This window comes from Alexandromys fortis, unplaced genomic scaffold (genome assembly GCF_014885135.2).
Source record: "Alexandromys fortis isolate MF-2015 unplaced genomic scaffold, M_Fortis_MF-2015_v1.1 scaffold_58, whole genome shotgun sequence".
Lineage (NCBI taxonomy): Eukaryota > Metazoa > Chordata > Mammalia > Rodentia > Cricetidae > Alexandromys > Alexandromys fortis.
In genome coordinates, this window is record NW_026067940.1 from 7,284,957 (window position 1) to 7,310,545 (window position 25,589).

General features: G+C 43.2%; 2 protein-coding genes across 7 annotated transcripts in view; one reads left to right on the forward strand and one right to left on the reverse strand.

Annotated features, from left to right (window-relative positions):
- Positions 1–711: 711 nt before the first annotated feature.
- On the reverse strand, positions 712–9,499 carry Fam72a (family with sequence similarity 72 member A). Of its 2 annotated transcripts, XM_050147874.1 has the most exons (4): positions 9,263–9,499; positions 7,315–7,392; positions 5,515–5,639; positions 712–1,146 (listed from the first exon to the last, which is right to left on the reverse strand). In XM_050147874.1, the coding sequence occupies exons 1-4, from the start codon at positions 9,412–9,414 to the stop codon at positions 1,052–1,054; spliced, it is 450 nt and encodes a 149-aa protein (XP_050003831.1). In that variant the 5' UTR covers positions 9,415–9,499; the 3' UTR covers positions 712–1,051. The 2 variants fall into 2 exon arrangements, with proteins under 2 accessions (XP_050003831.1, XP_050003832.1); XM_050147875.1 differs by lacking the exon at positions 5,515–5,639.
- A 1,203-nt stretch (positions 9,500–10,702) lies between these two features.
- Srgap2 (SLIT-ROBO Rho GTPase activating protein 2) overlaps positions 10,703–25,589 on the forward strand; it is a 218,809-nt gene continuing 203,922 nt past the window's right edge. For 4 of the 5 annotated variants that reach the window (XM_050147588.1, XM_050147590.1, XM_050147591.1 and 1 more), the window contains exons 1-2: positions 10,703–10,854; positions 12,523–13,193. In XM_050147588.1, coding sequence (XP_050003545.1) covers positions 13,127–13,193 — 67 coding nt within the window. In that variant the 5' untranslated portion in view covers positions 10,703–10,854; positions 12,523–13,126. Of the gene's footprint in view, positions 10,855–11,611; positions 11,761–12,522; positions 13,194–25,589 lie in introns of those variants that run through there. The other variant, XM_050147589.1, reaches the window with a different exon arrangement.

Sequence of the window (25,589 nt, forward strand, 5' to 3'; positions counted from 1 at the left end):
GCATGCTAGGCAAGCATTCTACCACTGAGCTAAATTCTCAACCCCTAAACTCTTTTTCTTTAACTGAATACGTTAACTGAAGAATATATAATGTGCTATGAACTTTGTTTTGTTTTAAAGCCTAGCAAAGTATCTTCTTTTTTCCAGTACAAGATTAAAGAGCATGCCAGACCTGAGTATTGGTCTGTAGTGCTAGCTACTGGGGAGGCTAAGGCAAAGGATTATAAATCTGAGGCTTGCCTGGTCTATGTAGTGAGTTCCAGGCCAGCCAGAGCCACACAGTGAAAACCGTGCCTCAAGAACAAAAACAATGTAAAAAGAGGGAGAACTCTTATACTGTACGGTGGTTAACTAATCACTTCTTTGAGGTTTCCTATCATAAGTTTTGGACCTAGACTACTCAACTACAATTTGCTATTCACAGAAAAATCCCTAGAGAATGGATAACTTAAAGATGAAAGTTGATTTTTATCTGGCTTTCATGGCATAATATCTATAATGGCTTTAGAAGAATGTAAATAATTAACATTGCTAAGCAGCATACATTGATAATTTTCTGACAAACTTGTGTCTCACACCATTTCCCATATTAAAGCAGTCATTACCAATATAGCATATGATAACCAGTACCCATGAAAACCTGACAGCCTGCTCTTTTTTTTTTTTTTTAAAAATCTTTATTATATTCAGTTGCATATTTTGTGTGGCTGATATAGGAGTGGGTATTAATTCTTATTCACAAACATAGAATCACATTATCTGGCATCAAGTTGTAGAAAACTCCATTTGGAAGGTAGCTGAGTGACTTGTGAAACTTCCTTTGAAGTCAAGAATATACTAATCCTGGGCAGAGGGACAGGGGGGAAGAAGCAGCTTTTTTAGAAGAACTGGCTTAAGTTAAATTGAGGTAATTAATTTGAAATCACAAATAAAATAGTAGAAGCTCCATTTAAAAAAAAACATTTGCAAATCTTTATTAGCAATGTTAAAATTGACCAATTAAATATTTTAAATAGAAAACTATAAAACATTACACATAATCATAATTCATTCATCGGATATACTCTTCTGCTGAAATTTCTAACACATCTTCATCTGTACATTCTTCTGTCTCTGGCAAGTTGCCCCAGAGTAGGAAGTTTACACCTGGAAACAAGAGGCCACAGAGTTAGTTCTTTAGTAGGGCTGACTACTGCAGTTCAGACATGACATATAAAACTTTACACGCCGAGCTTCTCGTATAGAGTATGGCGTCGCTAGTGAAGATAACAGCAGGGAAGGATGTCTTACAAATAAAACCATCTAATACCCATCTATGACATGACCATTCTTTAGACTTTTAAGCAAGACCTTGAATGTTAGACTCTTAGAGCTCAAAAGGAACTCTGGAGTTCCATCTGCTCCAATCTTGCCTCCAGCTACACAATGCCATTCATACCCTACCTTGATAATTTAAAAAATATATTTTAGCCAGATGGTGGTAGCACATGCCTTTAATCCCAGCACTCAGGAGGCAGAGGCAGGTGACTCTCTGAGCTCGAGGCCAGCCTGGTCTACATAGTGAGTTTCAGGACAGCCAGGGCTACACAGTGAAAGCTGTCTCGAAAACCAACAACAAATGATTTTAAGAAGAGATTGCATAAGGTTCTTTTAGATCAAGTGCCTTTTTGTAGGGGGTAAGGGGCAAATTTCTAAACCAGTCATTTACTCTATGGAACAGTAGTTAATCTAATTTTCTAATCAAGACAGGAAGGGCCTGGTGGCACAAGCTATAACTCCAGCTACTGCAGTGACTAAGGCAGAATGACTACAAGTTCAAGGCCATCTTGGACAACTTACTAAGACACTCTCTCAAAAAGTAAGAGGTTTCAGGGGGAGAGCAAGTTGTGGAGGTTCAATCCCCGGTACACTGGGGTCAAAGCAGTCAATTATAAAAGGGTCTCCTAAAGTATGTGGGCTCTAGAATACAAGCCATCAAGGTAGAGCTGTACTTTAGGACTAGGTTACAGAGTCACTGTAACAAACAATAATCTGAAACAGCACTGACAGAGAATAATCAGGTCCCATTTCAAAGACCCAGCACAGGTGCAGAGAACTAGAGCAAACACACTGAGGATAATAAGATGACTAAAAATAGTAAATTAGGAGAAAATAAAAAACTGCATGAGACAACCTCAAGCTGCTTAGCTGGTAGCATGAGCAAAGGAGGAGCCAGCAGCTCTGGGTATCCACTCCACACTGAGACAGAGGCCATAGTTTCTGCCACTATTGGCATTTTTACTACAAGTATACAGAACTGTAGACAACAGATATTACTGCTTTGTGTTATCTAAAATTTTGTTGTTAGTGTGTTTTGCTTTTTTAAGATAGCCTCATGTAGCCTAGGCTAGCTTGTAACTAATGTAGCTGAGGATGGCCTTGGACTCTTGATTTTGTACTTCTACCTTCCCAGTGTTGCAATTACAAGCATGTACCACTATAGCTGGCTAAAATTTTTATAGAATGGCATTATACCAAACATATACTTGGAATTTGTCTCATTCATCTTATTTTTGAGTGGCTAAAGTTTTTATGGAATGGTATTAAACTATGTGTACTTTCCTAAGTTATCTCATTCACCTTATTCCTGAGTGCTATGGCACACAAGTGGAGCAGGGAATGGAGGACACCAGGTGAGACAAGGCAGTCTATGCTTCTGCACGCTGTGCTGCACATCTCAGCCATGGTGGCCTGTGACCTTCCAGGCAATTCTCCCGTCTCCATCCCTCACTGGGATTGAACTCAGCTCATCAGACTTTGCAGCAAATGCTTTTACCTGCTGAGTCATCTCTTCTACCTAAATCTTGTAAAATGTGTTGAAAATACAGCCTGTCATTTCTGGGTCCAATATACCTCAGCACCAAAGAGACATGAAGATGGTTGAAGCAGTGGGAATAAACAAGTTTATCTTGTTTGAAAGAGATACTGCAATCAAATCAGGAAAGAAGTTCTTATCTTCTTTATAGAACACATAGATATCTACCATGCTCTTCTCCATGGTTTTGTGCTTGAATTGCTTAGGATAAAGATCATTTCCTGATCCCCACACCAAGAATAAATGGTGATCTGCTTCTGGAAACATGTGCAGAGGAGCTGACCAGACAACAAGGAATGGTTAAGACAAAATCTAAGTGAAAATTAAGAGTCTATAAAAGTAAATGGAGAGCTTTGAGACATTCTAGGGAATCTGAGCTGAGATTTCCCAAGTGTATTTGGAAAAGCTCTGGGAAATTAGGTTTTATGTGTAGTCTAACACAGACTTTTTAGAGAACTTGCATGCAGAACTGTTGGAGTGGTGGGAATGACCTTCCCACATCACAGAACATTCTAGAGTGCAGGATTTATACATCCATTCCTTTGGTGTAACTTATTCAGGAGACTCAAGGACTGTTCCAAAGCCAATGGAAATCTCCCTTTGACAAACATCTAGCAAATCTTACTTTAAATCATAGTATTAGAGTTACAAAGGAGAGGTTTGATATATTTGGAGTCTGTACTCAGGAACTCTGAAGCAACTTAGCACAATTGGTTCAAAGGAGAAAAAAATAAATGAGGAGATTGGATCTGACAGAAGAGCCACCTTCCTCTCTCTGCCTAGGAGGAAGGAAATCTGGTCTACATCTGTTTCTCATGAATTAGCGTCAGTGCAAATCAAAGAATGCTGGTCTTTTATGTTTGAAAAATTGACCAATATTCTAAAGTAAATTAAAACTGAAAAATCTCCACCCTGTGTTTTGAATCCTATGAAGCAGGAAAAGCAGAATCAAAGCAGAAACTTTCTTTAATGTGTCCCATGGGCGACACAAATATAAAGTGTAAAGCTTAAATTAGGAGCCTATATTTACTTGGGGAGTTTGAGGAGTCCTTGCTTGAAAATGACCATCTTAACAGCTATAGTTTTAAATTAAAAGGCCGAAGTGATGGACTAAGAGCCACTGTTGAATCCCAGGCCAAAGACAAAAAAACAAAAACAAAAACCACAAGCATAATTGAAAAGTTTAAAACCCTTGACAACCTAGCTTGCAATTCATGATCTCTTGGTCTACCATGGCAAATCTCTCTCTTTCTTTCACACACATACACACCCTACACTGTAAATAAAATGCAATAAAGATGTTAAAAATCTATAATATACTTTCTTTTTCCTTCTTCCTTCTATATGTGTGTGCAAATGTATGTGTGCAAAGGTCAGAGGAGGGTACTGGTGTTCTGTTGTGTTACTCTCTACTTATACCTTTGAGACAGTCTCTCACTGAACTTGAAGCTTGCTATTTTGGCTAGATTGTCAGGGAGGTCCTGTTTCTGTCCCCTATTAAAGGGGGTTATAGGTACAGTCAGTCATGCCTGGCTTTTTCATGGGTACTGGGGGTCCAAACGCAAGCCTTTAGCCGTGTGCAGCTCTTACCCACTAAACTGTCTCTCTAGGCTCCAGTACATTTTCTTTACTAACTTAATTTTTTTTTTTTTTTTGGTTTTTCGAGACAGGGTTTCTCTGTGGTTTTGGAGCCTGTCCTGGAACTAGCTCTGTAGACCAGGTTGGTCTGAAACTCACAGAGATCCGCCTGCCTCTGCCTCCTGAGTGCTGGGATTAAAGGCGTGCGCCACCACCGCCCGGCTTTACTAACTTAATTAATGTAACATACTGGTCTTAATATTTTCTTTGACTAGAATTCTACTGTAACTTACTAATATATGTTTATATATACAGTTTAAAATGTACTACTTTTTATGTGTACGCATACTTTTCTACTCGTCTGTATGCACACCACAGTGTATGCAGGAGCCTGTGGACATGACAAGAGGGCATTAGATTATCTGGAACTGCAATTACAGACAGTTATGAGATGCTAATATGGATGCTGAGAACCAAACCTTGGTCCTCCGCAAGAGCAGCAAGGCTCTCAACTACTGAGCCATTCCTCCAGCCCCTGAAATATATTTATCTTGAAGAACTGTCAAATAGAGGCTAATTCAGTTTCTTTTCCATTCGTCAATGTCCTGGCAGGCCCCTTCCTCCTTTCTTTACACACGTGTGCATGTATACACACCTTTCACTATCCATATACTGTCTTCAAAAGCTCTCTGTAATCAGGATATGTATTATGGTACTACTTCACAGCAATAAAATGCTAGTTTAAAAAGACCAATATGCCAAGTGTGGTAGACTACCTATAATCATTTTGGAGGCTAAGGCAGGAGGACTGAGCCAGCCTGGGCTACTTGTTGTGACTGTCTCAAAAAGACAACAACAAAGCCTAAGGCATTCAGATAAGTCTGAAGCCTTCCTTCCCTCAATTCAGCGATCAGTGGTGATGAGTTTTGGCTGATAGTTTCATAACTGAACGTGGGGGGAAAGTGGACCAATGTTTTGCTTTTGATGATCCCAGGTTTCACTCTAACTGTGAAGGTTTCAGGGGTTCCCCTCAAGTACTGACAGATATGTTACAAGGAATGTATACATTGATTGTTTCTTACCAGTGGAGTCTAGTCTGTTAATGCCATAAACCGCCTGGCTGTGAAACATCCAGAAGTGTCCATTGTTGCAGGAAAGAAGACAGGAACTACATGGAACAATCACATGATAGCCTACAATGTTCCCACTTAAAAAAAAAAAAAAAGCAATTGTTAGTAGATAACACCGGTAGCAGGTAAATACCTGGCTCACAGAGGCATCTGTCTGCTAATGTAAACAGGCCATGTAAGGGTCAGTCCTCTCCTCTAAGTGGCCTGTTGCTGGCAATGAGAAGGGAGCTTACTCAGACAGTACTCACAGGCCTACAGTCTGTAAGCGAGACAGTACTTACTCAGACAGTACTCACAGGCCTACAGTCTGTAAGCGAGACAGTACTAATTTATTCGTGCATTTCTTTGCTCAGATTATTTTATTCATACTCTCTTGGGATGTGATTTGTTATGGAAAGTACTCAAAACTGATACAGAGAAAATGTATTAAATAAACTGAGACCTATGGGTGAAGGATTTTGCTAGCTTCAGGACTATAACAAGGTGAGTTTTTATAGGTCCAAGCTCTTAAACTTGTTCAACAAAGCGGGAGGTGGGTGAAGGAGGGGTCCTCTAAACTAAACATAAGACAGCAACTCCCATTTAGTTGCAGTGGTTTTGGAGGAATTCAGAAACGAAGCAAATCTCCAGTCCCCAGAGAATTGAAAATGGTTTGTCTTCAGCAGATCACCAAGTTCCTCATTCTCCCATTTTCTTTTCATGCGTTTCATGCTAACTATAGTAAACATACAGGGATTGTTTTCCTCCTCCTCCTCCTCCTCCTCCTCCTCCACCTCCTCCTCCTTCTTCTTCCTCTTCTTCTTTTTTTTTTTTTTTTTTTTTTTTCAAGACAGGGTTTCTCTGTGTAGCTTTGGCTATCCTGGAACTCGCTCTGTAAACCAGGCTGGCCTTGAACTCACAGAGATCCACCTGCCTCGGCCTCTCAAGTGCTGTAATTAAAGGTGTGTGCCACCAGTGCCTAGCTTTTTGTTTCTTTTTTTTACATAATGGCACCACGAGTTGTTTATACCTTGACGGTGAAAACTCTAATGATAGCTCTGTACACCAAGTACGGAAATCTGAGGCTTGTCAGTTAGGCTAGGCTGGCTGGTGAGGGAACTCCACAGATCCTCCTGTCTCCAGCTGGGAGCTGCAGTGCGTACTACCCGTCCAGAGCTGGGACTGCAAGTGCATGCTACCCCATCCAGCTCAAGTTCAGAGCCTCCTATGTCTGCTGCAAGTCCCTGACTGGTGGAGCCACCTCCTCTGCTCTCTGATTTTTATGAATGTAAATCCCATTGTTACCTCTTAGATCACACAGGTTTATTGGGAGCAGATATTTGTGAATGCACTTTGAAAAACTACAAATCTTATTTGAAAAGTATCACAAAGATTCTTTTAAAACAATAATTCCGGGACTGGCAAGATGGCTCGGTGGGTAAAAGCACTTGCTTCTAAGCCTGAGATCTTGAGTTCGAGTTCAATCCCTGGGTCTCCAATAGTAGAAGGAGAGAACCAATTCTTAGAAACTGTCTTCTGACCTCCATACGTGCCAGGGCACACATATGCTATACACACATACCCATGCACATAAATAAATAGGTAAATGAATAAATGTAATTAAAAATAGCTCTAAGGAACAAATGTTCTTTCAGTGGCTCACTGTCTGGGTTATATCAATGTTCAGTGCAGCTCACAGAATCGTTCTGTGCGTTTTGGTGTCAGTGTCTACCTTCGAAACTCAAGACTGTCTACAACAACGCCACAAATTACCATTTTAAACACGCGATGTCCTTCAGTTTACAGCTGCAGATTCCAGTGAAATAGCATCTTCCAATGAAATCCACGGTGCTGGAGGAGAACAAAGTTTACAGTCAAATATACAGAGGTTTGAACTCTGAAAAAATAAAAAATTTGAGTATGTTCCCTCTAAAGAATTGTGTGTGTGTCACTTGGGATGGAACTCAGGACCTTACAAATGCTAGGCAAGCACCCTCACATTGCCCGACCTTTGAGCTATATTCCCAGGACTCCATCTCACTTTTTAAAATGTACAGTTTAAAATTGGATATGGCCACATTGTCTTGGGATACTTCAGACCATCTTCATTTTGCAAAATGGAAACTATACTTATTATATATCAACTCTCCATTTCCCCTCCCCCCCCCCCCCCCCAGCTATCAATGTTCTTCAGATCTGATAAGCAGTCACAGTGTTTATCGTTTGGTACTGGTGTATTTCACTTAGCATAACGTACTCAAGGCTCCTCTCCATTGTGACATGTGACGGAATCTCTTTCCTTTAAGGGAACCTTTTAGGAATCCACTTACTAGATGAGTCAATGGAGATTTAGACTGTGTCTATCTCTTAGCTATCTCATAATTATCAGTTGTGAATATAAGATGCTTCTCTGAATTCTTTGGTATATACCTATAAGTGGAATTACTATATTATATGGTAATTCTGTGATTCTGTGTTAATAGCTAAAGAACCATCAAATTATTTTTTATAGTGGCTTTATCATTTCACATTCCTGCAGTATGTAAGGGCCCTGATTTCCCACAGCCTCACCACCAAAGGCTCTTTTAATTGTAGTTGTCACAAATTTCATAAATCCAGAGCTGAACTAGCCTCTAAAATATAAGTATAGTACAGTTTTAGAAGTTTGGGTAATATTTGTGCTCACTATAAACAGTTGACAGATTGTCTACTGAAAATCACTCTGCGGGAGCTGGAGGAATGGTTCAGTGTTTAGGAGAATGTACTGCTCCTGCAGAGAACTGGGGTTCAGTTCCCAGGACCCACATCATGCAACTTACAACTGCCCTCTCCAGGGGATCTTACACCTCCAGTCTCAGAGGGCACCTGTGCATGAATCCACCCCTCCTCAAACATACACACTCTTAAGATAATGGAAAAAAAGTAAGATAAATCTTAAAGAACAATGCATTCACTGATCCACACACAGTACATGAATCCATTATAACTCCAGCAAAGAAAATAGCAATGAAAAGGACCTGAGCTTATGCTAGACCCTAACACATAACATCTCACCCGAGGTGTCCTTATGACCACAGCTATTATAAAGATGGAAGAATATTTCAAATTTGTGTGTGAGCTTATTTAACTAAAACAACACATGGATTATAGAACTTTTGGGACATTAGGTTCCACGATTTTATCATCTAGTGCTTTTTTTTTTGGCACCACACCAAGTGCACACACACACAAACTTAAAATATTATTCCATTTATCTTTGTAATGAATGACTACACATAAGCCAATTCATAAAAGACTTCAAGGGGTGAACAGGCTATATATAACTTTACTTGCCTATTTAAAATAATTGGGTATTTTAAAACGTTCAAATTTACTATCATTATTAATCATGAATTTCACTTTAAATGAATGATTACCCACTTCTTTCCAAATAACTGTAAAAAACTTGCTTCCGTGAGAACAGTGTTTGGATAAGGCACTGAGCCTCAGAGCCATCTTAAGGGATGTGCGGTCACGTGACTGTAAGTGCCTGGAAACATGACCTCAGTACTGACCACTGTGGGTAAACCACAGACATCGTCCAGACAGTCTGCCCACTTAGATAAACTCCAAGGGAATCATCACACTGTTGAGTGGCTGGAACACCAAATGATAACCTTGACTCCCAGGGATCCCTGCCATCTACTACCCAGTTAGCTAAAGGGCTGCCCGCCGGACTTACTCGGTAGGAGGGATGTCTGTCGAGTAAAGGTCTATGTCAGTGTTGGCCAGCAACACAGCCTTCATGCCCCTAGAGCTGAGCACCTGTTTACAGAATTTGCAGCACAGGATGGACACGCAACGGTCCTTGAAAGTGCAACTGTTGGTAGACATAGCGTCTCACGTAGAACGAGGTACAAAATTTGGAAAAGGGGGAAACCGTTAGAGTTTTGATTCCCCGAGGCTAACAACCAAGTCGGGGGGGGGTTGAGTTCTCTAAAGCTCTAAAATCAGGAAGACAGTTCTGTTTTCCTGATGGAAAAGTAAAATTAGTATTTATTGGGTGGGAAGAGCAAACTTTAGTTCCTTTTGACTTGGCGGGGAGGGGAGAAGGGAATGGAATTGGAGGTGGGGAGAGACAAGTAGGGTGGAAGGGAAACTTTAAACCGGCTTTCACTTTCTGTGGTCTCCAAAGGTCCTCTGCTCCCGCTCCCGAATCCAGCGATTCCCGGTTCCCGGAGGGCGGGCGCTTCCCTTTAAAGCCTCGCCTCGCGGACCACTCCCAGCGCGAGCCCCGCTCGCAGAGCGCTCCAAGGCCTCCTCGCAGGGTTCCAGGCCCCTCAGCCCTTTCCTTCCACGCCGCTCCGGCCCTGTCCCGCGTCCCTTCTCCTGGCTCGGCCGCGGGTCCCCTCCCTGGCTCCCCCGGCTCTCGGCGTCCTCGCTCCCTCAGCTCGAGCACTTGCCACCCTGAAGGTCTCTCCCACAGCGGCCGCTCCGGAGCGAGCAGGGGTGTCGGATGCGGTCGGGGAGAGGCCGGCGCCGAGGCTCAGTCCGCGCTGGAGTCAGTCACCGAACACGCCGGGCTCTGCACTTTCTTCCGCTTTCTCTGCTTTTTCTAACACGCTGTCAGTTTGAATTGCCTGCGCCGAGCACGGATTGGGAGGACTAGACTTCGCCCCAGTCCCACATTGGAAGGCCCGGGGCCTTCTCCTGACGTGAGCGCAGAGGCCTCTCCCCAGTAACGGTGCCGAGGTCAGACCGGCTCTCTGATTGGTCCAGCTTGGCTCGGCCTCTAAGCTCATTGGCCAGCATCTGCTTGGGTTCACCCTCCTTCCCCTGTGAACTTGGAAGACACGCCCCGAGATTCTTATTGGTAGACGCTCTACGATCCTCTACTGCTTATTGGCTAAAAGTCCCTCCTCCTTTCCCCGGTCCGATTGGTCTCGCCTGCTCTGGAGAGTTTGTGTTTGGTTGTCGGTTCCATTTAATCCCGCCCATCAGTTCTACTTTAGGCTTCCACAGGCCGGGGAGGAGCTCACTCTGGGACTGCGCCTAGGCAGCTAGTGCTTGCCACGCCTCTAAGTTCCGTCAGCCCCGCCCCTACTCCGGGCTCCAGGGATCCCTTATTCCTATTGGCTAGAGGCCCCATCGGTCGATAGAAAGCGGGTGGTGATTGGCGAGGGGGTGGGCTCTGCTTCCCGGCGGGGTCTTGCGGAGTTGGCGGAGTCTCCTTAGGGAACTGGGGGGCCGAACTGCGTAGAAGAGGGTGGCGGGGAGGAGATCGCTAAGTGGGAAGCGGAACCCGGGGCCTGGGACCCGTCGCGGCAGAGCCAGGTAAAGGCTCCTTCCCCCTTCCCTCTCCGTAGCCTGGCCGCTCGCTGCCCTGACTGAACAAACCCGGACTGGGCGGGTGGACGCGGCGCGGATGCTGCTGCTGCTGCTCTTGCTCTCGGCGCCGCCTTAGCGGTGCCGCCGCCCACGGTCCTCACAGCGCCCTCCTCGGCCCGCGACCCTCCAAATCCCCCAGTACAGTCCATAATACTTCTCGGGACTGCTCATCTCCCCACCCATCCCTGCATTGCCGAGGACTGTCCTCACGCGGCGACACCGCCCTCCCGCAGCCCCTTTGCACACGGCTGGCAGGGTCCACCTCGGGGCCTCGCCGTAACGGTCCGCTGGCCTCGTCCCTGCTCTCACGGCCTTGGCTGGCAGCCCAGGACCCGGAAAGATGGGGGTGTCCCTCACAGCTTGCGGGGCTCTTTCTCCGTCTAGCTGCTGCGGTCTGTCTCCCAGGGCTCTCCACCCACTCCGATATCCCAACCTCAAGCGGGTCCCCAAAGTTGCCAACATCCTGCACTTCATGTCGTAGCCCACCGCGGTTTCTCCCACTGCTTTGCCCCCCAAAGTCGTCTTCTCGGCGCCCTCTCTGGTCATCCAAGCTTGGGCCGCTCGGCTGGCCCGGGCTCTCTCCCGCCTCAGGACCCCACCTCACGCCCGCCTCCCGCTTCCTGCCCGCCTGCACCGCGCGGCCTCTGCTCGCTCTTCCTGCGCGCGGCCCTTCCTCCAGCTGCCGGGAGTAGGCGACACTGCCTGGAGCCGCCCGTGCGCCGGCGGGGACAGGGCGGCCTAAGGAGGCAGGGGCCCTCCGCAGCACTAGAGCCCTAACCTCAGCCCGCTGCCGCCGCCTCCCGCGCCTCCTAGAGCGACTCTCACTGATGCCTCCCACCCGACTGGGATTGGGTGCGGTATTTGTGATCCCTGGGCTTGGGGGACAAAAAATATTGGGGATGCCATTTAGAGGCACCCTCGTCCCTGGCTTGAGGGAGGGGACCGCCGCTCTCCGTCTCCCATCCCCGGGGTTTCCCGGTTTAGACCCTCGCCTCTAGCCCGTTTCCTGCTTCTGCAGACCACATTGTTTTCCTGGATGTCCCGTGCGGAGCGGGCCCTTCCTGCAGTCCTTCCCCCGTCGCCCCTCCTCGTCCCGTGTCGTGCCTAACCCCCCCCCCCTTTGCTGCCAGGAGAAGCTAGTTACCAAAAACAAAACAACTGGGAGGAGGGGCAGGAGGGGAAGAAAAGTTGTGCCCGTCTGGTTTGTCCCCTCTGGTACTGATCCTGTGGACGTCTGGGAGGTGCCCCAGCAGGGGGTCACGGGCCGCGACGCAGGCTCGGCGGGAGGGCCCCTCTTAGGTTAGCTAGGCTGGGGGAAGCACCGAGGAGCCGCAGTCCCCACCCGCAGCTCTGCTTTCCCGCCGCAGTCCCCGCCGCCCGGAGCACGCGCTGCCTGCCGCTCCCAAAGTGTTCTCTTTCTGACTTAAAACAATCTGGAGGGAGCCCCCCCCCCTTCCTTCCTCGCCACGCCGGGTCTTCGGGCCGAGCGGGCGGTGTTCGGCCGAGATGAATGAGCCAAAGCTGGACTCCGAGTGTCAGCCCCGACCCCACCCCTGTTGCGATTAGGATCTGCCCTCGGACTGATCGCCCCCTCCCCCCTTTATGCATTTACAGGCTAGTGAACCGGAGCAAACGACTTCCGATCCACTCCGCGCTGCAACGGCACCCTTTTGGGATTTGATTTGCAGCATCTCTGAGCTGGTACCACCAAAAAAAAAAAAAAAAAAAAAAACCAACAAAAAAAAACCCAAAAAACCCCGCGAAGCACGCCTAGCCCTCCCCTGGCACCCCGAGACAAACCCACTCCCTCCCGGGGACACAGCTGGGCGCGTCCACACCCCCGCATCCCATACACCATGTTGTGCGGAAGGACTTCCACTCCCCGCCTGTGTCGTTGATGTCAGACCCCAGGCCAGCCTCAGGGCGCTGCAGTTCTCCTGGCTGAGGCTGCAGCTGTGGCTAGGGCTTTAGTACACAAGCCAGCCGCCGCCGCCGCCGCCGCCCCCCTCCCCGCCGGCCTCAGCGCCCACAGCCTGCATGTGTGTGCGGTAGCCGGCTGCCCATCCTGCCGCCCGTGTTACCCCGGAGCTCTGGAGACCACCGCGAGGGCTTTCTCTGCCCGTGGGAGAAGTGGCCTTGGAGGAATTGATTTCGGTGGTTGGATTTTTCTCGTGGATCTATCAAGTCACAATTCGAATTTGGAAGAAAGAAGGAAAACATGACGTCTCCAGCCAAATTCAAAAAGGATAAGGAGATCATCGCAGAGTACGATACTCAGGTCAAAGGTAAGGATTTTGAAAATTAGCATAGTGCATATGCTCTGCAGATCGGCGAGGCGTGCGTTTCCACCCCAATTTTCAGGGCGTTCGTTTCTTGGGTGGAGCAGGTGGCAAGTTGACCCCCAGAGGTGGTTTCATAGGTGGACCAGAGTCTTGGAATGTTCAACAGTGTCAGGGGCCACAGACACTGGAAATGGGCTTTAGGAGTATCTGTGTGGGGCTGGCCATTATTTTGGCAGTTCTTTCCCAAAGGCTGAGTGGGGGAGGGGCAGGAGAGTCTCCCAGAGAGAAAAAAGCTGCAATTCGCCTTTGGGTGTCTTGAGTCAGGCTTCCTTGAAGGACAGCTGAAATCTGACAGGTGTTTATTTCAAAGGTTGAAGAGAAGTCCAGACAGAAAGGCAACCTTGAGAAGGGTATACCATTTGGAGGAACCTGGGAGAGGCGGGGTTTTTCTGGTGTACAGGAGGTTTGCCATGACACCGGATTCAGGAAGTCCTTAGCCATATTGGGTGCACCTTGTACTTGTCTGACCCATGGTCACCCTGCATACAATCAGAGATCACAGACTAGAAAGAGGACCATTCCAGCTGGCTTGCATCGGCAGCTAACCCTGAAGGAGTTGGATGGTTAGGGTTTGGCAGAGTAGTGCTGCAACTGGAAAATAGGAAGACATAATTGTTTAGCCCTTCTGTGCTGTCACCCTCTGCTCCATGCTAAAAGACTGTTTCCCCTCCAGCAAAAACGTGAAGGGGTAAGGTAGAATGTAGATCTGGGGAAACCAAGTGTGTCTCCCCACCTAGTCCACTGCTTAAATTGGCTTCTCAAATCGAAGCCCATACCCAAATAGCTTTTCCTTAAACAGCGTTCCTCTTAAGAGGGTCCATGCCTGTGAAGGAGCCCTAGCTTGTGTTTGTGCAAGGCACTACCCCATCCTGACCCGTCACTGCAAAGAGCCATGTGGCTTCAACCCATTGAGACCTTAGCTGGGAAGTAGGGGAGGTGGGTGGCCTTGAATGTTCCACCACATGGTTGGAGCTCTGAGTTTTTCCTTTGTTTCAGAGTACAGAGGGAAGGGCCCCTCCTTCTTTCCCTGCACCAATGTTAGGAGACCTTTTCCTATCTTAGAGGACTTGGGAAAGGCCATGACTCCCCTTTAATGCTTGCCTTGGTCGTGGGTTAGAGGTAGAGTGTGAAATGGGTAGTCCTTTTATCTCTTGGAAGGTTGAAAGGTAGTTTGAAATCATCATTGTATCTGCAGGATTTTTTTAAAAAAAATATATTATCAGTTTGGTCAATGCAGGAGGTGCGCTAAAGAGCCTTCAGTCCACTTGACTGTAAATATTGGTCAGTTTTATTACAAGGATGGGGTAGTTGAGTAATGATAGCTCCAGCTGGATTGGAATTGAGAGACGTGTGGTTTTGAGTTATAACTGAGGTCTTGGCTACTTGTCACTCACCATTCATAATCTCAGCCTGTTTTTGTAAACAATGCCCACTGGCCTCTATGTCCTGCCCAGATGCACTGTATTCTGCTCTTGCAATGCCCCCCTACAGTTTTAGACAGATAAGTCATTAAAAAAAAGTGTCCTATTCGTAACTGTTGCCATAGGGAGTGTTAATAACTTTGACTTTCCCAGGTGGTTCTACAGAAGCACACAATTTGACTGAGGCACCGTGATTTTTATGTTTTTTTCCCTTGTTCTTTTTTAAGGTTTAGTGCTGACAGGTATCAAAATTTGCTGTTATTTTCTTAATTGGTAACAATTTCTTATGAGTATCTCAAAATTAAATACTTTGTGCATTTACAGATACTGTTCATTGAGATGATGTAATGCAGTTAGCTATTTGGAGTTTCTGTTCAACCCTGTCGCAGACTAGAGACTGTTTTATTTTGTGTCAGTATTTCTCCATTGCCTCTACTCAGCAGTATAGAGTTTGGTAGGTGGTTGACCCTGATTTCTGTCTCAAAGAGGTGCCCCATGAATGCTTTTGGAACTGATTTGGTTTAGTCCTCAGTTGCAGCTGAGGAGAATGCAGAGAACTGAGGTTTGTTCAAGGTCACACAGCTAGGTGGTAGCAGATCTGAAGGTAGAAGTAGTTTTCTGACTTCGGTATCTTCATAGTGGAAATAGTATCTGATTGTGATGAAAAAAAATTAGGCAAAATTAGATGACATATAATAGTAGTGATATGGTAACAATTTACTTTGATGTTCATTATGCTCCATCACATCCCAAGGAGTGGTCGGGTGTAATTGTCACATCCCTCCAGGAAGTATTTTTGCCATTTGAGGAAACTGAGGTATGAGCCTGTAAAAACCCTTTCAAGGTCACACAATCAAAAGCAGCAGCTTTAACTCCTTGTTTATTTGTTAACTGTTTATTGATTGCTTAGTATGTGTTCTAGGCCTTCTTTATACATGAGCGAAGAAGACAGAATTCTAGACCCTTACAGAGCTTGCATTCTAGAACTGTACTTCTGGTGGGAGGCCATAGAATTTGAATTCAAAGAGATGGCATTGGGGTTGGTGATGTGGCTTACTGCCTGCAGTTCTATCAGAATTAAGAATTTCAGCTTTTTAATAAATTGTATTTTATTTGTTTTGCTTTTTAGAAACAAAATCTCAGTGTGTAGGCCAGGCTAGCCTGGAATTGACTAATAACCCAGGTTGGGCTTGAATTCATGGCAGTCTTCCTTAGGCAGCCTTGTGAGTCTGGGAATACAGGCGTGAGCCCGCACACTGCACCAGAGCTTCAGTGTTGGACATTCTGTGGAACTCACGGTGATGCCAGGTTTACTTCTCTTACAGATGCCAAGATAAAAAATAATGTTATACAGAAATCAGTCTGGTATGGTGGTTAAAAGTGAAGGTATTGGAGGCAGAGAATCCAGGTTTAAATCTTTGATCTACTATGTTACGTGCCTTGTCTGAGTCTCAGTTTCTTAATTGGAAAATTGGCAAAATAATGTGTATTTCCTATTCCTGTGAGAAATAAAGAAGCTAGTCTGTAGATTTCATGTAGCAAGGGTCTGGCACCTGTAAGGACTCAATGACTGGATAGTCTGCCTTCTTCAGAGAGCCTTCTTGCCAACTAGGCAGGCTGCACTGAGTGTTCACCTTCAAAGCACCAGCTGTTAAATGATAGGAAACCAGAGTAGGAATGAAACAAGTTCTAGTTTAAGTTCCTTGGGGAGTAACAAAATGTGTCATGTGCCTGTCATTGAAATCCTTTGGCCATGCATGGTGATTCTGTTTGTAATCCTAGCACTTGAGAGACTGAGGCAGGAGGATTGTTGAGAGTTTGAGGCCAGTCTGGAGTAAAGTGAGATCCTGTTTCAGAAACAAAATCAAAACAAACCAACAAAACAAAGCAAAACAGCCCCCCCCCTCGCCAACAAACCAAAACAGGCCACCACCAATAAAAAAATCAAACTCCCATATTCTTTGAACATTAATTTCCTTTTATGTATGAGTAGGTAAACTGTCTGAAAATATTGTTGCATGTGTCTCTGATTTTTAGTCAAAATTATTTGAATCAAGTAGATTCTAAATAGACATTGAACTCTGCTATTATTTTTGCCTCCTTGAAAGTGCCTGCTTGCGTGTGCTCTGGAGAGTTTCTAGGTCTCAGCACCAGTTCTACCCCAGTGTGGAGCAATGGTCCCTTAGTCAGTCTGCTATGTGGCAGCCTTCTTAAAAACAACCATTGTTTCTGCCTTGTGGGTGTTTAGATTCCTTTGAAAAGTTCATGTGTTTCAGTGTCCAGCTCACAAGCACTAATGTTCTTAGTCTTTTTACATGGCTTTTCTTTCTCTCCAAATTAATAAAGTCCTTTTATATACATGAATTTCTGGAAATTCTTGACAGCCTTGATGAGATTCATGATTAGAAACTGGTGCCTGTTAGCATCATTGCTGGCACTTGAGCACTGGGTGGTGGTGAAGAATGGTACATAGAATAGAGATGATTGTCTGGGTGGGACTTGGGTGACTTCATATTACTGCCCACAATGCCACTAGGTCCTTTCTTAATTAAGTGTTAAGGGTTCTCTTTCCTCACTGAGCTAATAAGTAAAATAGTAAAATTATCATCATTTTTATGTTTTGAGACAGGGCCAGCTGACCTCTCTGTCTGCCTTCTTGCCTGCCTTCTTGCTTTCCTGCCTTCCTTCCTTCTTTCCTTCCTTCCTTCCTTCCTTCCTTCCTTCCTTCCTTCCTTCCTTCCTTCCTTCCTTCCTTCCTTCCCTCCTTCCCTCCTAACCTCCTTCCCTACTTCCATCCTTCCCTTCTCCTCTCCCTCCCTCCCTCCCTCCCTCCTACGCTCACTCCATCCTTTTTCTTCCTTTTCTTTTCTTTCTTTTTCTTTTTTCTTTCTTTCTTTTTTTAGACAGTGTCTCTGTGTAGTCTGGCTGTCCTTGAACTCTCTATATTGACCAGAATGGCCTCAAACTCACAGAGCTCCTCCAAGACAGATTCTTACTATATATATGTTGTACTTGAACTCACAGTGATCCTCCCGCCTTAGCCTCCCAAATCGGGGATTACAGCGTACACTACTATGGTCAGAGAGAAATGAAATTTTTATAATTTGCATCTGGAACATTTTGATTGGAAAAGCACAAGCAATTTCCTGGGATAGTTTAACTCTTTTGGTACTCTTTGGTAGCTGGAGATGAAATTTTAACTCTAGCCTATTGTATGTGCACGTGTGCTTGGGAATGTCAATTGGTGATATTAAACAAGCTTGTTCTCAGGAGAGGGCTGAGAAGTTCCTAGCTCATGCCAACAAAGGTCTTTTCCCTGCAGTGTCTTTCCTCCCAGCCTCCACCCCTTACTCCCTAAGGAGACTTTAAATATAATCAGTTTGTGGAAAGCTGCAGTAAAGCAGCTCTTTGGAATCCTCAAGCAGATGCTGTCATCTTTCTGGGAGGTGACTGAGTGCTCTTCTTCCCTCATTTAGGGAACGTGGAGACTCAGCAATAAGGTACACACCTAGAAGAAAATGAAACTTGGAAAAATCAAGCGTGCAGATTTGCAGGACCCTGAAGGAAGGTCATAATGCTAGGGGTTAGGCCATGCTGTGTGACTGCAAAACACCAGTGGCTGGAAACTGTTTATGAATACTCCTTAGCTTTATGCTAGGCATTTTCTAGGAAGAATAGGGACAGAAATTTCCTTGGGAGAAACCCTTTGGGATCTCATTGATTTTGTACCACTCAGGCTGAAAGCCAAAGATAAGCCGTTGTGAAGTTTATAGAATATGACTTGGCTTGGTATATTTTCAGCATCAGCTAGCTCTCAGGTGCTGATTTTTAAATCCCACTGTCTGCTCCAGAAAACTGAGCTGCCTGGTGTGGTCCCTGTAGAGCTCCCCTTCTTCAATAAAGCCTTTCTTTAGGAGAGTCATGTCTACCTCACATCCTAGACATCTGCTGGCTACAGTAGGAAAATACTGAAAGTAAAAACAGTTGAAGTATGATTTCTAGTAATAAATTTCAAGAGAACAATTTTATTTATTTGTTTGTTTATTTTTAATTATTGATTTTTCGAGACAGGTTTCTCTGTAGCTTTGGAGCCTATCTTGGAACTAGCTCTTGTAGACCAAGCTAGCTTCAAACTCACAGAGAGATCCGAGTGCTGGGATTAAAGGCGTGCGCTACTACCACCCGGCCTAAGAGCACAATTTTAAACAGTGGAGAATCTTGGAAAGTTACTTTGGAAGAAATTTAGTTTGAAAATAAATAATGAGAGTTTTAAAAAATTAAAGAATAATACCTTTCATGACATTGTGTAGCAACTCTCATTCCTTTTTAAACTGATAAAATGCACATAAGATTTGTTATACTAATTCTTAACTATGCATTCTTAAATATACAGTTCAGTGTCATTAACTATACTGACAGTGTTTTACAACCATTATCAATCATCTAGCCATTGAACTATCTTCATTTCCAGAATAGAAGCTCTGTACCCACCAAACAGTAATCCTTCACTTCTGCACTGGCAGAACCCCCTTACCTTCTGTCTCCAACTCTAGGCACCTCATTTAGTAGGATCATTCAGTAGTCACCCATTTGTGACTGACTTATTTTGCTTAGTGTATTGTCCTTAAGGTCCATCCATGTTGTCACATTTTTAAGGTAGAATAAATTCTTTTGTGTGACTAAATCTGTCACATTTTGTTTTTACAGTCATTTGTTGATGGATACTTGGTTGCTTCTGCTCTTTACCTGTTGGGATAATGCTACTATCAACATAGGTGGTTTTCTACTCTTTTTTTTTTTAATTTAATATTTTTATTTTTGTGTGTATGGGTATTTTATATGCATGTGTTTCTGTGTACCACATATATGCCTGGTACCTGCAGAGGCAAGAAAGAGGGTGTTAGAACTCCTGGAACTGTAGTTTATAGAAGGTTGTGAGCCATCATGTGGCTATAAAACCTGGGCTCTCTGGAAAAGCAGCTGAGCTATCTCTTTTTTTCTTTTTCTTTTTCTTTCCTTCTCTTTTGTTTTTGTTTTTCCTGAGACAAGGTTTCTCTGTGTAGCCCTGACTGTCCTGGAACTAGCTCTGTACATCATGCTGGCTTTGAACTCACAGAGATCACCTGCCTCTGTGTCCCAAGTGCACCACCAAGATTTAAAAAATAATAATTATTTATTTATATTTTATATATGAATGCTGTACATAAATAACTGCATGTCTGAAGAGGGCATCATGTCTTCTTATAGATGGTTGTGAACCACCATGTGGGCGGGAGGAATTGAACTTAAGACCTATGGAAGAGCAGCCAGTGCTCTTAACCGCTAAGCTATCTCTTCAACCCACGATTTCCAGTCTTAAAACATGTTTTATACTAATATTTTATAAACCTACACATCTACAAAATCACTGTCTCAATAACTTTTTAAAGTTTTAAGATGAATACATATTTTTGTATTTTGAATATATAAGTATGTTCTTAATATGAGCATTATATGTTATTAATAACATTTTATATTTTATAGTAATTAATAATTTTTTCTTTGTTTTAAGCAATTTATTGAATTGTTTTGTTTTATATAGAGACTGGGTCTTTTTAGATAGCCCTAGGTGATCTTGAAATTTCAGTGCAGTTCTGGTTAGGCTTAGACTTGCAATGATCTTGCTTCTGTCTCGAGTGCTGGAATTATAAGTATATGTCACCATAGCTAGTTTTTAAGTATTAAAAGACATTTAATAAGATGTACATATTTAAAGCATAAAATTTGAGCTGTGGATGTAGTTTAGTTACAGAATAGAGAGAATGCTTGTCTTACATGCATAAAGCTGTGGATTTGATCCTCAGTACTCCTGAGTTTGATCCCCAACACTGCATTAAGGTGGTATAGTAGTGTGAAGGTGTGTAACCTTAGCACTCTCAGAGGTGGAGGCAGGAGGCTTAGGAGGCTCAAGGTCATCTTTGGCTGCATAGCCAGTTTGAGACCACCTAGGCTACATGAAACTCTTGTCACTAAAAAATAAAAGTACCCAATTTTTATGTCTATGGAACCATCAATGTATAACCAAATGTTAGTTAGCATAGCATCTACAAATGGTTTTTCATTATAACATAATATAAGAACTGAGAACTATAATAAACATGTATGAGAAAGCATATTAATTTGAAGACAAAAAGGTAAAAGCCAGGAATTACCAAGTTTTAAAAAGTTATAACTAATGCTGCAAGTTACTGAAACTGGTTTCTAGAAAATTGCTTTAACCTTAATAAAAAGCAAAAAGGAAACTGTCTCTAGGGTATTGGGTTAATAATTTTATCTCAGCCATTATTGTATTTTTAGGAGAATGTGTACAACAGAGAGAGAAGAGAGTCTTGGTCTTGTTAGGAACTGACAAGTGACAATATCTATTTTCCTATAAACCTTGCTAGAACCAATACCCAGGCATCACAACTTCATAGAAGGCTGTAAGTGAGCCAGATGCCTAGGGGAGGACCTGAGGACTCCCATGGGAGAATCTCTCTGAAGGCTATAGATATGAATCCATTGCCTGCTGACCAGAGACAACTCTCTTAGATAGACCCAAGCTCTGTCCTCCATCTGGTTACAGCGTACTGTTTCAACCATGTTTTTCCATTTTGGCTTTCAGAGAACTGGAGACCTGTCTGGATTGCCGTCATTCTTTACACATTCACTAATAGCTACAATGCCATTTGGGATTATTGTGCACTACACATTATCCCAGATACTTTATATTTCTTAATCCTTAAACAAGAACTGTATTACTGCCATTACATTTAGTTAGTGAAGAAAGTGAGGTGTAGGTCATTTGGTGACTTACTCAGGGTTTGCCCCAGTGAATGTTCTGTCCCCCTGCAAACAGGCATTATAACTTTGATTATTATCAGAGTCTGCATTCTGAATGCTGTCATGGAATGTTCCTCTCTTCCTGCCCTGCCCTACATGCTCATCTGTTGAAATCCCACCCTTCTAGTCAAATCTATTCTGGGATGCCTCCTGTGGTCATTATGACCAGAAATATTCTATTTCACCTACATAGGATTGCTCAGTAGCTCCCTAGGGAACTAATCTCGTACTGTCTTATGTTTTGAATATTTGTATTTCAGTCTTCTTCTAGGAGTTAATTTCTCTCTGTTTTTTCTTATTGTGTATGTGGTGAGCTTATATATATGTTTGTGTGTGCATGGGTACATGCGTGTCTGTGTTGGTGTCAGGAATCTTTTTTGATTGCTCTTCTACTTTATTTTCTTTAGGTAGGGTAGGGTCTCTTAAACTTAAAGCTTGCTGATATAACTAGTCTCACTAGCCAGCTAGTTCCTGGGATCTCCTGTCTTCCAAAGCTACAATTATGCCCAGCCAGCATTTATGTGTGTTCTGAGAATGTGAACTCTGGGTCTTTTGCTTGCAAGACAAGCTGTGACTGCTGAGCCATTTTTGCTTTTTGAGTTAGGGTCTTCAGATTGTCCTCAAACTTGTGATTCTCTTGCCTTAGCTTCCTTAGTGTGGTCTTTATCGGTGTCTACCACCGTAATGGCTTGTAGGAATGGCTCAGTGTTGTCTTATATAATGCAAAGAATATAGGTGTTGGAACTAGCTTTGAGTTGGAGTTTTATATCGTCTTTTTGCTCAAGTTCTCTTCCAAGCATCATCATCTGTGATATAAGATAATAAGACTTACTTTCTTGCTATTGCAAGTATATTGAAAATATTTACTCAATGTGTGACAACTATTAAATGCTAAATAAATACCTCTTCTTATGAGGTTCTTTCACATAGGAAAGATGTCTGGAATACTATTATAGCCTAAAGGATGGGTTTTAGTAAATATTTATTGACTATGATAATGAATGAGTAAAAGGATGACCTAGAAATATACTTTCTTTTACAAATATTTTTAAAAATTGACCTTGATAAATAACCAAAGTGCCTAGAAACAAACAAGCACTCATTATTCTGCTTAGGTCGTGGCATACAGGATTGTTTACACTCATTATTTCCCATTTGTTCTGCTCACATTTCATACTGCTGTAGAACTGATCTGTCTCTAGTTTCTGTACTACATCTTGCTATGTCATGCTTTGTGCATGTTCTGTTCTCTCCTAGAACTGAGTTCTCTTCTTTGGGCCTGGTAAGCGCTGCTTACATGTAAGCACCTCTGGGAAGCCTTTCCTGCTTCTCTGCATCTCTGCCTGCTTTTTTTGCATGTGTTCACCTTCCAGCACATACTAAGCACTTTAAAAATATTCACAAATTAGGGCTGGAGACAGGGCTCTGTCATTAAAGGCTAGGCTCACAATAAAAAACACCCAGCAGTTAAACTGAACTGTTTTGAGTCGAGGTTGGATGTGACGTATTGCCATGCCACCACACTTCTGTTTTCCCCTCTGTTGCAGAAAAAGCCCACTCCCTTTCCTAATGTTACTTGAAATTCAAAATAGATTAAACATTATGAATATTATCATTCCATAAGACTAAGTACTGATTATCTAGCATGATGGAGCTCCTCTGCAAATGAGACATGATTCTTATTATTATTATACACCCTTATCCTCTTTTGAGTTTAATGTTCTAGAACTATATTTGAGCTGTTCAGATTTCTTCAGTCACACGTCTTACCATGGAGTAAAAAAGAAACAAAAAGGTACACATTATTATTATTGGAAACAACCTTGCTTTGTAGTCCTGGAACACACAGTGTAGCCCAGGCTGGCCTGGAACTTGAAGTAAGCCTTATTCCTCAATCTCCTGAGTGCTAGGATTACAAATGTGAACCACTTTGCATGAAAAATATTTAGTGTGAAATTCTCAGAAGTTTAAAACAAAAGTCAAGCCCTTTTTGTACTTGAAGCAAAATACATTCTATACTCGTCTAGGACTTTTTACCATTTTTAACAGATATTCATCATCCTAATTTGAGAAAAATTTGTTCTGTCTTGACCAGGAATTAAGAGCATTGACTCGCACACATAATTGTTAGGATACTGTTTCAAAGCATGGGTTTTGCAAGAGCCACAGCTTGCTAGAAACAGCCGCATGGCCTGCAGCACATGGGGAGGAAAGGTCCAAGGGGACAAACAGGAAAACTCTCTTCCTTGGTTTTTATTTGGTGTTTAGTAGCCTTGGCCTTATATGTACATTGTGAGTGGATTCTTAAAGTTGAAATATATATTCCTAAGGAAGGAAAACAGCTAGGATGTATGCCTTTCCATTTTTTTTTTTAAAGGATACCATCTGTTGGTAGGAGACAGAATCTTTCCCTACCAGTCTGTTTTTGCAATGTGTTAATCATTAGGTAGGTAACTCAAAAGGCTTTTGTGGAAGTTGACAATATCTGTGCTATTAAGACTAGCTTCTGTAGTTAGAAACATGACATAGAAGGCAGGTCTGAATGCTCTTCCTGGAGAAGACTTTATCAGCCATGGATGGCTGGAATGGCCAGGACTCTACAGGATGACAGAGCACAGACAACAAAAGGAAAGAGGATGAAACTTGTCAAGACATGACCTACCAGGAGTTCTCTCTCTCCTTACCTTCTTTCCTTTCCCCTCTGTGTGTGCGTGTGTGCGTATTGGTACCAGAACTTGTGGATGAGTGAACTGCTCTTTGGGAGGCATCTTGTCTAGAGGTGGGTATTTTGAAGCTGTGTTTCTTATCTGCAAATTGGGGACAACAGTTCCTGGCTTTCACTAGTAGTGGAGCTGGTGGTTAACACTAATTAAGGGCTTTAAAGTTGTAAACTATGATTTGGAAGCTTTACATATATTAGTCCAAGAATTTCCCAATGACTCCATGAGGTAACTCTTATGATTATCATCCCAGTTTCACAGATGAAGCGAAATGAGGTTAAATGACTTGCTCCAGAGCACACCAGTAAGTAGTGATGAAAACGGCACGAGCACAGGCTGACTTAATAAGTGTTGTAGGACTCAAATGAAAGTATTCATTTGGATGCCGGATATGGTGGCAAACACCTGTAATCCTAGCACTTGAGAGGTAGCAGCAGGAGGATTATGAGGTAGACAGCCTTGGTTACTTAGAAAGTTCAGAGCTACTCTGGACTACATGACACCCTGTCTTAAAATTCCATCACTACCAACAACAAAAGAATTCACTTGAAAACTCTTTGATAGTCTGAGATGTTCTACATGTTTATTTGACTTTTCTCATTTCCCAGTGTCTAAATAAAAAAAAAAAGAGTGAATACATTGTTCTAAATGCCTTCCTGGTACATATTTCACTTGTCTTGACTATGTCTTGGTTTTCTGATTTGTGAAATTAGGAGTTAAATTAGAATATCTCTAATTTTTTTTTTAAAAAAATGGTTTTAGAGTTCATTATTCTTGCTAATTTAAAATATTGAAGATATTGCTTGAAGGGTACATTTCTCCTTACAGGCACAAAAATATTCTCAGCACAACACTCCCCCTAGCTCCAGTGCTTGTTCCTGGATAGCTTTTGTACACATAGAGATAGACTCCAGCTAGTGGTAGAGTGGCCCTGACCTAGAGAGCACTTGCTGTGCTGTTTGCTTAGGTATTACAGTCTGATAGGAAGATTGTTTCATAGGTGGACAAATTGAAGGAGGAATAGTTGAAATGTTTTCATGGCTATGTTTTCTTTATACCCAATGAATAGACTAAGCAACAGCCTACTGTTCTAAAATGAGCATTATTAATAATAACTATGGCTCACGTTTTCATAACTGTAGCTTTTGAGGGATACGTACATAGGAAGAGAGGTTTTAGGGTATTTTAGGATGAGTTACCTCCCGAACAAGCCATTCCACCCTCAGAATCTTCAGTTCGTAAGTAGAGAATGGAAAGATGCAAACATTTCTTCTTTAGGATGTATGATCAGAAGTATGGTTTGCATTGAGTGAGTTGCCACTGAGTCTGGATACTGA